This window comes from Musa acuminata, chromosome BXJ2-4 (assembly GCF_036884655.1).
Source record: "Musa acuminata AAA Group cultivar baxijiao chromosome BXJ2-4, Cavendish_Baxijiao_AAA, whole genome shotgun sequence".
Taxonomy (NCBI): Eukaryota; Viridiplantae; Streptophyta; class Magnoliopsida; order Zingiberales; family Musaceae; genus Musa; species Musa acuminata.
In genome coordinates, this window is record NC_088341.1 from 3244953 (window position 1) to 3259914 (window position 14962).

Sequence of the window (14962 nt, forward strand, 5' to 3'; positions counted from 1 at the left end):
TATTGTGATTAAAGGGGAAAAAACTTTTTTCCTGTAGGAGTTCTTAAAACTTGTAAAAGATTCTTCTTCACACTGTAATTATTCTCAGCCAAAAACCCTTGCAAACTCAAGTACAGGATCAAAATCGTCAATAGGAAGAATAAAAGGAAAACATATAATAACAACATAAAATATCCAATAGAAAGAACATTTAGTTCATCAAAAAGGGTGCATTGACATGTAAATAGAAGACTCGTGCATGCTCAGATAGACTGTAGTTCGCAGCTCCTGATGACTTTGATATCTGCTACAGTTTGAGGAAAACAAACTCTTCTATGGCAGGTATGTCCCCAATTTTCTTGAGAGCTGCTTTGGTGGGTTCCTCGTCGACACCGATAGCCATGACTGCATGCTTTCGAGGAGCGATCCTGCCAACACTCATGTAGCTCACATTCACATTCTGCTCACCCAAAATGCTGCCGACAGTGCCGATCATCCCTGGCTGATCAACCTGCCTGCACAGGATTAGACTTCCTTCCATGCTAGCATCCACTTGAAATGATCCAATCTTAGTCAGATGGGGTATGCCATCCTTTACCCTGCCTTCCACTGTTATTTCTCCCAGTCCTGAGACAGCTGTGGGAAATTTAGACTCCGCATTGGCAATGTGGACCTGTATGGATTCGATAGGATCCTCCGGTGACCCATCCAAGGGGATTCTCTCCTCCGTGATACGAATACCTCTCTTTTTGGCAGTATAATCAGCATTGACGAGATTGATGTGAACATCTGATATTGGCTCAATAAGACCCTTGGTAATCATAGCTCGCAGCAATCTAGTGTCGAGATCCACAGAAGTCCTTGCCGATGCATAGGTCACCTTCACTGATTTCACGCCACTGCCTCCTGCCACAAGTTGGACAGCTAACCTACCAAGCTTCTCAGCTAGGACCACAAATGGTGCAAGCTCAGTCAGGACCTGGATGGGAAACAGAAGAAAAAATTCATATTAACTATCATACACAGAATAATAATAATAAGATTTTAAGAAAGTTGCATAGTTGAGATCATGATTTGCATCGTATGAACTCAAGGTTTGAAGGCAATGCTTCTCAGAAAAACAGCAGATATGGAAATGGTTTATGTAAACTTCACAGAGAAGGAAAAAGCATAATGAGGAATCCTGATCATGCCAATAAATGATAAACTTATGCCAATATTGGCTAAACCAAGGTCAAAAACCAGTCAAATGCTCAAACAACCATTGTTGTCTGAGCCTCAGCATGATTTCTTGTTGACTCCCTGATGATGGTGATAGTTGTGGTGATGTTAATATCAAGAGTTTGGAGCTTATATCTTTAGATATGCTTCTCTTGATTCCTTTAAGATATATGATGCACAATGGACCAAATGAAAATAGAAAGGCACTCATACCTCAGGAGGAACCATCGGTGCATTTACTGCAGTAGCAGCAAGCTCCCCTTGAGAGCTCCAATAACAGCTTCAGCTATTTCAATTGCCACCTCTTCCTGCATATTGATTCCGACATGAGAACCAAATATAAACACCTTAAAGTTTCATTTACATGAAGAATTCTAATTTTCTTACAGTGTGAGAATATGAGCATGTTAATCTTCATACCTGTGCTTCAACAGTGCTGGCACCAAGATGTGGTGTAGCTATAACTTTCTCATGCAGAACCAACTTACTGTCTGCAGATGGAGGTTCTTTCGTGAAGACATCTAAAGCAGCCTGAATGAACCAGGACATGTTAAACTATCAGCTTTCTACTACTCCATTTGACTTCCAACACAAAGCCTGATGGACAAAAAAAAAAAAAAAAGAAGAGCACCTGTGCTACCACCCAGAATCCAATGCCTTCACTAAAGCTTCTTCATCTATCACACCACCACGTGCAACATTTATAACTCTTACTCCTTTTTTCATCTTTGCAAAAGCTTCATCATTGAGAATTTTGGAAGTTGAAGGAGTTAGAGGCATATGCAATGAGATAAAATCTGCACTTGCTATAGCTTCATCAAAGGTTACCAACTCCACCCCCATAGCATGAGCACGATCAGCAGCAGCGTATGGTCATGTGCAATGACATGCATCCCCAGTCCTTTGGCACGGCGTGCAACCTCTGATCCAACTTTCCCAAACCCAAAATTGCAAGTATCTTACCAACAAGTGATACACCAACATACTTGTTGCGTTCCCATTTACCTGGAAATAGTAGAGCAGCATATGCCATAAGCAAGTAGCTTGAACGGGTGTTATGCCTTTAGCTCAAATCCATGCAGGTACAGCATTTACAAATTGATTCATAACCATGCAGGTGCAGCATCTACGAGATATAGCCACTGCTGGAAGTTCATTAGTAATAATCCTTCATGTATAGATTTTCATAATGTGAAATACATAATTACAACTTACAAATATTCATGGTGCATCAAAGACACAATCATGTTACTTTATGACTTTAAGTCACTAAGAGCAGAGATATCATTGGTGAAGTTGTAGCTTCATAGATTTGCAAAACCTATGCAAAATTTCTTTTTCCAGTATAATTGGAACCTATGGAATAATAAGAATGATGTTAATTCAGGGATAGACTTCCCAAAATGTTCAATAATACAGCAAGATATCCAACTCAAGCTGCAGAACTTTAAGAAAACACAAGTACACATAGTTTTTCATTCTGAGTCATTTATAATCTTCGCTTCATGTAGTTGTCTGTGTAAATATTTTTAATTTACTTAAGAATAAGTTCTACATATATCCTCCTTTGATCCCATTTATATACAACTTTTGTAGACTTCATAGTATGTCATTATGAGTTCAACAAATGTTTTGAACTTGTGCAGTTGAAGGCCCAGCATAAAGGTGATTAGTTGACCATCCTCTTGGTAATTTCAGTTACACTACTTTCTCATGCAGAAAGGGTTAAGTACATGCATGATGATATTAATAATTCTAAGAACACCAACATAGTAATTCAATTTAAATAAACTAGTACCATAACTACCCACACAATTTCAAATACTTGGGAATGCATCTTTAAAAATATTAATCACATTTGTAGAAGAAGAAAAGACCATAAATACTTATTAACAATTATTAACAATCCACTTTCTAATAGCACAGACCTATTAATGACTTGCAATTGATGGTAGTAAAAGAGGTGGAGAAATAAAGAAAATTCACATATCCAAGCAGAACAAGTAACGCTAGTATACAGTAACCTACATAAGAAGGTGAGATGACTAAACTAAGGATGAAACAGTTTAATTCTACTTTACAAATGAACATTGTCACTGTTGAGATGATTACTATCAATAGACAATGAACATTAACTGTCAGAACTGAGATGATTACCATACAAAGACAACAAATTATTGACAACATACGGTGAACTATTGTTGATCACCCTTTTCTTTTTTTGTAAAGAACTACTGATCACTTGATTAGATAACTGAGAATAATCAAAGAGCAATATATCATAGACATGTGTATAAATAACTTGACCCATAAATAGCTTAGCTTTTGTCACCATTTTGATGAGAAAATAAGTTACAGAGTGAAAATACAAGAAACAAGTAATGAACTAAGTTTTAGTTGTTTCAACTTTCAACCAAGGAGAAGTCTAGGAGTACTTTAATTAAAATATATTGATTAGCTTAATTCATATTTGAAATAGATGAAAAATAAAACATTCAATTTCATAACTAGATTGACATGAATTTGGTATGCTGATAGATGTTGCTATGAACAGAACTATAACAAACCAACAGAAGTGGCATTCTCCATCATTTGTTTCCTTTCTTTTTTATAATTAAATTAAACAGAGCATAACAAGACAGTGCAAGAAACAGAAATCTAATAATAACTTAAATTATGCAATGTGTTGTATACATCAGCATGGTGAAAGAAAATCATGTACCTCGATATAAGCCCAAATAACATGACCCACATATTTCCAATAATGATGATGGACTTGGTTTCTATTATGTTTCATCATTTTTCTCCATTGACAGCAGGATTTTGTAGCAATGTTATCTTTGAAGCATTTACTTTAACAGCTAGAAGGATAAGTACTTAAAGTTTTCATGCGGAAAGCATCGCTATTGTTTCTAACAAGAAAGATGACTGATTCTCCGAAAAGTAGATCATACAGTTCTGCCTGATCCTAAAGACCTTGCACAATCTAAACTCATTTTTAAACACTTAGTAATCCCTTCATTCCCTTCATACACTTAGTAATCCCTTCATTCTCTGAAAACTAGATCATACAGTTCTGCCTGATCCTAAAGATCTTGCACAATTTAAACTCATTTTTACACACTTAGTAATCCTTTCATTCCCTTCATATATTTCTCAACAATCGGTGAAGGAGAAAAAGAAAGAATCCGTGATCACGAACTACCATAGTGGTCAGCCAAAGATCAGATGGAATCGGCAACATTTCCTTTTTGTCATGAGCTAAACGATTAAAGAGAGAGAGAGGCAAGTGGAACCAGAAAAGTTGTCTTTTTCCTCTATCGAAACTATCAAAAGGAAAGAAAGGTTCGACCAGCTTTCATGGAAGCATCAGATCTCGCGATGTTGCGGGCCATAGCGGTGAGCAGGGCGATCCCATGCTCGGCTGCAGCAACCGTATTCGCGGTGGGCGCATTGACCACGAGGCAGCCATGCTCGGTGGCGGCGGCGAGATCCACATTGTCGATCCCGACCCCAGCGCGCCCGACCACCCTGAGCTTGCCACCGGAGGACTCGAAAACATCTCGGCCGACCTTGGTGCCGCTCCGCACGATAAGGGCATCGCAGAGCGCGATCTTGGCGCGGAGCTCCTCGGGGGAGAGGTTATAGGAGCAGTCAACGTCGGCCAAGCCCTTGAGAAGGGCCAGCCCGGCCTCACCGAGCTTTTCGGCGACAAGGACCCTGGGTTTGGAGTTCGCGCCGCCGGTCTCGACGGCCATAGCCACGACTCGCGGGCGGCGGTGTGGGAAGAGGGAGGTAGCGGGGAGGCGAGAAGGGACGAGGAGGCGGCGGGAAAGGGAGGAGGGGTGGTGAATGCGGAGGGAGGGGGCGGCGAGGCGGTCGGCGGGGGCCAAGGTGGCCGCCATTTCGAGTAGGTCGGGAGAAGGGGAGATCGAAGTGTGGGGGGGGGGGGCCCGAAGGATCGAGTCGATGGAGCGTAGCGTCGTCGAGTACAAGGCTTCGGACTTTATGCGGATGTCACGTCGTTCATGTTGTGCTCGAATCGGGTCGGATTCTTATCTCTACTGGATCCGTTATCTTCAATCGTCAGACGAACAGCGAGTCAACGGTATGTGCACGTGCATGACACGTGACATAAAAGTATAGAACATGACATGTGCACTGCACGTGTCTCAAGGATATGCAGTGGAGGCCCACGAAGACAACAAGTTTCTTGCCTCTGGTCATGGCTGATGAGTCTGAGTCTCCACGATTGCAAGAAAAGGTCGTATCTTGTAGAAGTTGGATTCATTAAGATCCATAGAGAAAAGAAGTATCAGTTGCATAATCTTGTGATGCATTTAAGTACACTGGTAAATAGTTTGGGAGATCATTAATGCTATGACATCAAGCATTATTGAACAAAGATGTCATTCTCGAATCTATTAGCTGCCATCTCATATCCTAAAGCCACAGTTATCATCGCATTCAAAGTAGTTCATGTTTTGCATGCAGCCTCTCTCTCTCTCTCTCCCCTCCCATGGCCTATAGTTGTTGAAGTTTCTGCCACATTGAGCTCACCATATCTGCTACTCACATGCCACTTTTCCCTTTGATATGTCAACAGAGGACGAGACGGTTTCACCGACTGCACTACTTCGCTAATCAGAAGTTGAAGGAGTCAACCTTTCGTTCACCATGGCAGAGAAAAGGTGGATTCAGGTACCAATACACAAACACATTATTATAAGGTGCTTCAAGTTCATTGATGGATTGATCGTTAATGGATGTTGCAGCAAAATCAAAAGCTTTCAGCTACTGTGCAGAATACAGAGGCAGACGTGAAATGATGGTCTGTGGGGAGCAGATGCTTTCTTCTGATGGCTCACCTAATGTGCAGTCCCGCTTCCTGCAAGCTCCTTTGTTAAGTGCATCACTTGAGATTACCCTCGTCAGCCACTAGCATGAACCGAATGACTTGTTCGACGTTGTTTCTATTCCTCGCCATTCCTACTTCCATCGATGGTCCTGCGTGACCTACTCACGTCAAAGACAACATACTTGCATCTCTCTCTCTCTCTCTCTCTCTGGTTTGTCTTTATATAAGCAGAAGCTATGGGTGTCTTCTACTTCACAAGTCGCAACAATATCCAAGGCTTCTCACTCATAAGAAGCGATGGTTACCATCATAGTTTGTGCTATTCTTGTACTTGTTGTAGCCGGCCAGCTCAATGCCTTGTCCAAAGACTGCATAGGTGTCGGCGGCGGTGGTGGTACCGGTAGTTTTGACGGTGGTTCCCTAAACTTCGACTTTTATATCAGTAGTTGTCCGCAGGCAGAAGCCATTATCTTCTCCGGAGTGCAACAAGCCATGGCGAGTGACCCCCGCATGGCCGCCTCCCTTCTCCGCCTTCACTTCCACGACTGCTTTGTTAACGTGAGTGTAACCTCGTCCTGAAACCAAACAGAAAGCCCGAAACTAACATGCTTTGTCTATGATTTCTTTCCAAGGGTTGTGATGCCTCGGTGCTTCTCGATGACACCCCAAATCTTGTGGGGGAGAAGACCGCCGGCCCGAACTTGAACTCGCTGAGGGGATTCGATGTCGTCGACGGAATCAAGACCGAGCTAGAGATGGCGTGTCCTGATACTGTCTCCTGTGCTGATGTCCTCGCCATTGCGGCTCGAGACTCCGTCGTGCTGGTTTCTTCTGCTTCCCAAAACTCGATGAGTCTTAGCTAAGCCAAGGTCACAATCTCATTGCACTCCGTGTTGCAGTCAGGAGGACCAACATGGGTGGTGGAGGTGGGACGGAGGGACGGCGTTACTGCCAGCCTTTCGATGGCTACCGCCAACATCCCGGCTCCGACTTCCGACGTTGCCACCCTCGTCCACAAGTTCCAAAACCTCGGCCTCTCCACGAAGGACATGGTCGTTCTCTCAGGTACACGCCCCCCACCGACTTCTACTGCCTTCGTCTCCCACAGCCCAACTTCTGATCTCGAAGCTGTCAATGTCCAGGTGCTCACACGATAGGAAAGGCACGGTGCTCGTCGTTCATATCTCGGCTCAACGGGGGAGGCATCGCCGACGCCGCCGCCGACCGTATCTTCCTCCAGTCACTGCAGCAGCTCTGCGCGGGTTCCAACGGGACACTAGCCCACCTCGACTTGGCCACGCCGGCCACCTTCGACAACCAGTACTACGTGAACCTGCTGTCGGGGGAGGGGCTCCTGCCGTCGGACCAGGTGCTGGTGAACGGGGGCGGGGAGGTCGGCAGCCTCGTTCAGGCCTATGCGATGGACCCGGTGCTATTCTACGAGGACTTTGCGGTCTCCATGGTGAGGATGGGGAGGCTGGCGCCGCCACCAGGGAGCGAGGCCGAGGTCCGCAGGTGCTGCAGGGTCGTGAATTAGCTACTGAGAGTAAGTAGTGTGTCAAGAATAAGTGTGTGTTTGTGTTCAGGAAATGGTCTGTAGTTGAGGATGCAGTCACAGTAAGGTTGATTTAGTTTGGTGTTGTAGCTTTAATCGTGAGTGCAGTATTGTGGGAATGGATGTGTTCTTCCCTTTCTTACAATAAAATAAGTCAACCTAAATAAGCACCATTTGTCAAACATTTGGTCTTCATTATTTCCAGTAAAATTAAGCCCATAGGCAAACATTTTAGATTAATAGTACATCCGAATCGGGGATGGACATATTTGGTCAACTCGTTTCTTTCATCGAGAAGACGTAGGGTTGGATAAGACTTTGAAGTCAAATACATTATCCACAATCAAAGTGAACTTGTTAGTAAGAGATCATCGCTATATGTAAAGAAGGGATATCAATGAGTCGGATGTGTATGTAAAGGAATAGAAGTCTTGAGTAGGAGTTTATTATGAGTCTTGAGTAGGAGTCTTTTCTTTTGTAATATGAGAAACCGAATAAAAGAAACTCACAAAGGTAAAAAAAAACCAGAAAAGAAACAAATGGAGTTGAAGATTTTCTCTTCTCACTTCTCTTTCTTCCTCTCTTTGTCATTCTATATTTTGATGCCTTAGGCACGAGAGGGGAAAACTATCTTATCACTTCTCTCTTTCTTCTTCTTCTTTCTTCATTTCTTTCTTTAATATTTTCACAGGTCTTCCTATAGTGGTTATGTTTGAAAATATATATATTTTTAATTTATAATTAGAAAAAATTTAAATGAATACATAGTTATGGAAAAAAAATATTTTAAAGATGTATCGATGTATCGTTTAATAAAATTATATTTTAAAAGTTCATTAAGTATTTTATGACAAATTAATATTTTTATTTTTTATTCAAAAGTAAATATTTTTTATTTAAATTAATAAAGTAAATAAATAAAAAAATGAATGTATGTAATCATAAAAGTATTTGTATGGTCCAAATATATTATAAATAAAAATATAATTATACAGATAAATATAAAAAATATTTTTTATTTTTTATTAAAAAATATTAATTTCTCACTAAATTATTTTTGACAATCTTATAATTTTAGATAAAGTCATAAAGTAATTTTAGAAATTAAAAAAATTATATTAACATATCATAAATACTAAAATACTAACACAAAATATTATTAATATTTAAATATTTTAATATATCAAATATGATTTAAAAAAAAACTTATTTTCCCATATTGGTTGACTTGGTCGACACAAGAACAGTCAAAGGCATGGTTTCTTTTCCTCGAAGTGTTCTTCGGAAAAGAAAGTTTCAAAAGTGCACATGCCGTTACTCTTCTTCAACACGAATTCTTCCGGCACACACCAACGGGTCAATGCTCGAGAGAAGCGTTCAATTGAATAATGGGAAACCCACTTCTCGCTTTCCATTTGTCTCCACTTGGTTGGCTCTTCCGTATCGATCCCCAGAAGTCATGGGAGCACGAGGATACCACCGCCCGCTTGGATTCGTTATCCCGAGACCACGAAATAGCGAGGCGGTTGGGAAGAACCTTTTGATGCCGTCTTCTCCAAGTCTCCTCTCTATGCCACACGGCGAAGAAGCGATTGCTTTGCGTGTGCCGAAGTTGGTAGGTGGAGATTCTGGTTCGCAGGAGTAGAGGCGGTTGTTCGATAAGGGAAAGGCGGGATTTTTATTTCGTCCTGGGTGGTTTCTTCTTGGCGTCGATTTCCTCGGAGAAAACCGCTCGCTCTAGCCGAAAGATTCAGTCCTCGCGGAGAAGGAAGACGAAAAATCGAAGATAAGTTTTGATCCCGCACTTGCCCGAAGCTCTTTTCTAAATTTCTGTAGGAATAGTTTGGTTTCTAGGTGCAAGTTTAGGTTTTCATTGGCGGGTAGGGAGTTTGAAGCAAATCTTATTGAGGGCTGTTATATTAGTTGGAGAATCTTTGAGGGCTGTTCTAGTGAATTAGAGAGAGAAAGATGAGATCTTTGATGCGGGATTAAGGTTTCATAGCTATTCGATTGTGGAAAACTAGCTGTTGTAACCAAGTCCCTTTTTTTCTGCTTTCTCAGAGTACTCTCTTTATCCTTGATCTTGATTTGTTTGTTCTCCGAAACTTTTGCGCCTCACTGATCATCGATTTGGAGTCGAAAAAAAGATCTTTGATTCCACTGGTGAACAAGTCTCAGAGGTTGCCTTTCTTTCCGAGATAGGGGAATGTAATCTTGCCGTCGAGGCATCTCCCAAGTATAGTAAATCCCTTCCGAGAGAAGCTAGGTAGTTTGAAGTCTTGAATAAATTGGAGTTGGCTTGTAATTCTGAATTTGGAGCCCAACATCCTCACAGCCTAGGAGATTTCTGACAGGGTAAGGAAGGCGATGGAGAAGAAAGACATCATATCGGATGACAGTGCCGTTGCTTCACTGCAGGAAGTTGTGATTCTGAAAGAAAGGTCAAAGAAGAAGAAGAAGAAGAGCCGGAAGGCACAGGAGAAGGCGATGACAGAGAAGTATGTTGAAGTTAAGGAAGAACCTATAAGGGTAGTGAAGTTAGTCTTAGGGGATGATATAAGATGGGCCCAAATACCAGCTAATTGCAGCATGATACATCTGAGAGAGACTGTTGGTAAAAAATTCCCTAATTTAAAGGCCATCCTTATCAAGTACAAGGACAAAGAGGATGACTTGGTCACGATCACTACATCTGAAGAGCTAAGGTGGGCTGAAGAATCTGCAGATCCTCAGGGTTCACTCAGGCTTTATCTAACAGAAGTTAGTCCTGAGAATGAACCATGGCTTGCAGACATAGAAACTAGTTCTTCATTGAAAGGGCAGGGAAGAAATTATGTTGACATTTCAGAAAATGGAAGCGGAAATTCTGACGAGAAGAGCTTGTCAACTTACATTGATGACTGGATCGTGCAATTTGCTCAGTTATTCAAGAACCAGTTGGGTTTCAGTTCTGATGCATATCTGAACCTTCATGAGCTTGGTATCAAGCTGTACTCTGAGGCAATAGAAGATACTGTCACGAGCGAAGAAGCCCAAGAAATTCTTAAACTCGCTGAGGGGAAATTTCAAGAGATGGTGGCTCTTGCATTGTTTAATTGGGGAAATGTTCATATGTCTCGAGCAAGGAAAAGGTTGTTCTTGTCAGAAGATGCCTCCAAGGAATCTGTACTTGAAAGGGTCAAAGAGGCATACAAGTGGGCTCATGCTGAATATATTAAGGCAGGCAAGAGATATGAAGAAGCCTTGAAAACTAATCCTGACTTCTATGAAGGGAATTTTGCACTAGCTCAGCAACAGTTTGAGCAAGCAAAGCTTTCTTGGTATTATGCTATTGGAAGCAACATAGACTTAGATGTTTGGCCTTCAGCAGAAGTCTTTGGGTTATTCAATGATGCCGAGTATAACATGGAAAAGGGCACGGAGATGTGGGAAAAGATGGAAGAGCAGCAATTGAAGGAATTGACCCAGCCTAGAGAATTAAAAGGCCTCTTGGAGAAGATGGGTATGAATGGTTATTTCAAAGAGCTGCCAACAGAAGCAGCAACGGAAAAGACATCTAACATGAGATCTCAGATAAACATGCTATGGGGCTCTATGCTCTCTGAGCGTTCTGCTGTGGAATTCAAACTAGGCCTTCCCACGTGGGAAGAGTGTCTCATGGCAGCTGTGGAAAAATTGAAACTTGCAGGAGTTTCCTCAGCTAATGTTGCTGTTATTATAAGAAACCACTGTGCCAATGCAACTGCCCAAGAAGGTAAAAAGTATCTCTTATTAATATTGTTCCTTGATTTTATTTTTCCAAAGTATGATGAAGCATTTATTCGACACCTCAAATCTGCAGGTGCAAGTCTTGAAAGACTAGTCCCATCTTTTAGAATATATCTCAGTTCATTATGTATCATGTTATGGTACTACAGCACACCTCAATTTAAATTCTCTAAACATGGTTTTCCATGTTCTTCTACTGCTTTATGATTTACACAAACAACCAATAAGCCAAGGTATTAATACCATTGCTTGTTCGATCAAATCATAAGAGAATACGTAAATCAGGAATATCAAATCACATCTATAGAGATCACGTAAATATTTCATTCATGATATTATGAAGGATTATTTATATATTAATTGGTGATTCTTTATATTTGTTCTTGATTGTAATCATCTCATATATCTTACCATGTATGATCCATTAGTTTTTTCTATATGTCTTATCTTTTACTGTTGAATTTGATTCCTATATAAGTGTATAGTCATGTAACACAAAATATATGAGTGAATAACAATTCTCATGTTCTTGACAACCGTTTTATATTCCCCTAGTTCTTTTAAATTGCTCTGATACTGGGAAGGAACAAGAGGTACTATTCACTCATGTTTTATGTTATATGACTATACACTTATATAGAAACCAAATTCAACCAAATTGGCAAATTCAACAATCAAATGTAAGACCTATAGAAACAGTTAATTGATTGTACATGATAAGAACATGGGATGATTACAATAAAAAATAAATATAAAGAATCACCAACTAATATCCACAATATCATTAACGAGTGTCTTTAATATTTGTGTTCTGATTTTGCAGATGTGATTTGATATTCCATAATTTCTGTTCGTATGATTTGATCTAGCACTGCTCATGTGAAACCTTAAAAGAGTAATGACTCATTAGCCTTTTGGACAACTTGCATTTTTGTGTTCTTGTATCATTAAGCAATCACAAATGCCAAATAGGCACTCACGTGTCTGCTCACTGCAGTATTGATCAAATTGCTAAGTGCCTTTTCATGATTGCAGGGTTTTCCTTTAAGATTGATGAGGTGGTTCAGGCATGGAATGAGATGTATGATGCTAAAAGGGGGATGGATGGTTTGCCATCTTTTCGACTTGAGCCATTGTTTCACCAGAAGGCTCCAAATTTGTATCATATGATGGAAAATATATGATATATATCTACCAGCATCTGTCAAAAAATACATGAGATCAATGAAAGCCTTTTGTCTTTCTGTCATCTAAGGTGCATATAAGTAAAACTTTTGCCTCTGTTTTGATAGCTAATTTGTTTATTTATTTTGTTGAGTTAATTATTTTGTTATATCTGTTATTTACAATCTATATACATAATCTGCTATTACTAAATCAATTCTCTTTTCTAATATCTGCTATCAACCTTATACAATTGATCCATGTTTAAATTATTCTTTGACATTTCACAAAAGAACTAAAACCTATAAAGTAATTATTTGGCATGTATTTCCTAGGCTCATTTGTCAAAAATTAGTAGTCTTCTCTTGGAGAGCATATCTGTAGGCCCTCTACTTCAGACATACATTCTGTAAGTGCTTCTACAGATGCTTGATATGCTAGAATGAGCTTTTTTTCAGTGGTCTTGGGGTGGGATTTTTTTTTATTGGCTTATAAGACTGGAGAGATCAAGTTATTGGAATTCATTATCCTCAAGTTATTCTAATTCAAAAATATGCTAAAACTAAAGAAGCAGATTTATGCACTTAGCATGTGCATGAAACAGTTTGGTACTGACCAGTATATAGAGGAAAAACAGTGTCTGAAGTCAAGAATGGCTCATCAAATCTTGAATGCTGAAGTATGGCTTTTATGGATCCCTTTCTTTCTAGTGAGGCCATCTTGATCCTTCTCATCAGGCAGCTAATTTAGCCCTTCGATTAGTTCTACTAACAAATATGGCCAGAGTTATGAATCTTATGATACATATAAGTAAAGCTGTATGTGAACTTCAAGCTGTTTAATTATGTGCAATATAGATTATATAGTCACTCATCCTGTAAACCAATTATTGGCTGTATTGACAGGTTTTGGCAATGCTTAGTGCTTCGGTTTGATGCAGTCTCATAACTTGCACCACTATTGGTTCAGAGGCATTGATTTGTGTACCTTGTTATTTCCCTTCAAATGCATTTCTACATTACTACTAATTAGGCAGTGCCTTCTTTCCTGGTTGCATAATAAATTGCACTCTTCTGTTTTAGCTATTTTCTGGAATCAACAAAAGTATTTTTATACAAAATTCTTTCTTAAATGTTAATGTCTTGTTTTCTACCTAAATCTCTCTTTAACAAGAGCTGGTTGCTGTCTCTACAGATTTTTTCTGCATGGATGGAGATCATAATTTGGAGGACACAATTGACTCGATACTTTTTGGTCACACAAAAATTACATCATTGATTGTATTTGTTGCAACCATCATTTGTTCTTTGGATATGTTATAGAAAGTTCTTTCCTTTTGGCCTTCGAAGGACAGTGTGTGTGATAGTTTTTGTCAATGGAAGCTTATGCCTTGTACTTAAACAAGTTCTGGTATGATCATCTGTAATTGTTTGAGAGTTGAATAGCAGATTGTTTTTTGTCAATGGAAGCTTATGCCTTGTACTTAAACAAGTTCTGGTATGATCATCTGTAATTGTTTGAGAGTTGAATAGCCGATTGTTTTTTGTGGCATTAGTATGCTCTTGCTATGATGAACATTAAATTTATCATTCATTTTCTAACAATTCTTTTGTAATAGTAAAAATTAATAAGATTAAAAGGATGGGAGATTATAAAATATGGAGTTGGATTTATATTTGTAGAATATGATACCAAAATGATCCTAGTTGTGCAATACTATTAGAGAAAGTATTAGTGGCTGAAAGTATTCTTCTCTTCATAGCCGTATTGATATGAAAATAAAAATAATAAAAATAGCTTTGATATCTTAAAAACAAATCGTAAGTTAATTTGTTGATGTTTTAGTTTTTATTTTTTTATAATTAATTATTGGATCCTAATCTCATAAAATAAATAAATATAATACCTTAAATATTGATTTGGTGACGATATATCGGATTCATTTATAATAACATACTCATTTATCAAAGAGTAAAGGTTCGAAATCTCGTCCGATTTGATTATAGTGTATCAAACTTATTTAGTTTAGTCGGTAAATATTTAACAGTTTAAATATCATTTATAATAACATACTCGTTTATCAAAGAGTAAAGGTTCGAAATCTCGCCCGATTTGATTATAGTGTATCAAACTCATTTAGTTTAATCGGTAAATATTTGACAGTTTAAATGTTATAGACATGCATTCTACCTTTGTCACTTACATTTTATTAAAAAATAAATAATTATCTTATAAAAAAAGAAAACCATTGTAAGTAGAATAATTAGTGGGATTAAGTTGGGTTTACAGAGTTGAATTATTCTCGATCCGACGGTATCAAATCAGTAGAAACCGTGTCTTGTATGCCGACTTTACTGTAAGCTTTGTAGCAGATCCAAGTGGATGCAAAGGAAGTAGTGGTTCAAAGCTGCTCGTTA

At 39.2% G+C, this 14962-nt stretch overlaps 2 protein-coding genes and 1 pseudogene across 3 annotated transcripts; 2 read left to right on the forward strand and 1 right to left on the reverse strand.

The window, feature by feature from the left end:
* Window positions 1-50: 50 nt before the first annotated feature.
* Window positions 51-5144, reverse strand: LOC135609515 (D-3-phosphoglycerate dehydrogenase 1, chloroplastic-like; annotated as a pseudogene).
* Window positions 5145-6355: 1211 nt separating this feature from the next.
* On the forward strand, window positions 6356-7595 carry LOC135609316 (peroxidase 40-like). The gene is made up of 4 exons (XM_065102426.1): window positions 6356-6616; window positions 6691-6882; window positions 6958-7123; window positions 7201-7595. The coding sequence occupies exons 1-4, from the start codon at window positions 6356-6358 to the stop codon at window positions 7593-7595; spliced, it is 1014 nt and encodes a 337-aa protein (XP_064958498.1).
* Window positions 7596-9051: 1456 nt separating this feature from the next.
* On the forward strand, window positions 9052-14099 carry LOC135609516 (protein PHOX1-like). 2 transcript variants are annotated; one of them, XM_065102862.1, is made up of 3 exons: window positions 9052-11367; window positions 12417-12636; window positions 13740-14099. In XM_065102862.1, exons 1-2 carry the CDS (start codon window positions 9981-9983, stop codon window positions 12563-12565), a joined length of 1536 nt encoding a protein of 511 aa, XP_064958934.1. In that variant the 5' UTR covers window positions 9052-9980; the 3' UTR covers window positions 12566-12636; window positions 13740-14099. The 2 variants fall into 2 exon arrangements, with proteins under 2 accessions (XP_064958934.1, XP_064958935.1); XM_065102863.1 differs by lacking the exon at window positions 13740-14099 and adding an exon at window positions 13451-13723.
* The last annotated feature ends 863 nt before the right edge of the window (window positions 14100-14962 follow it).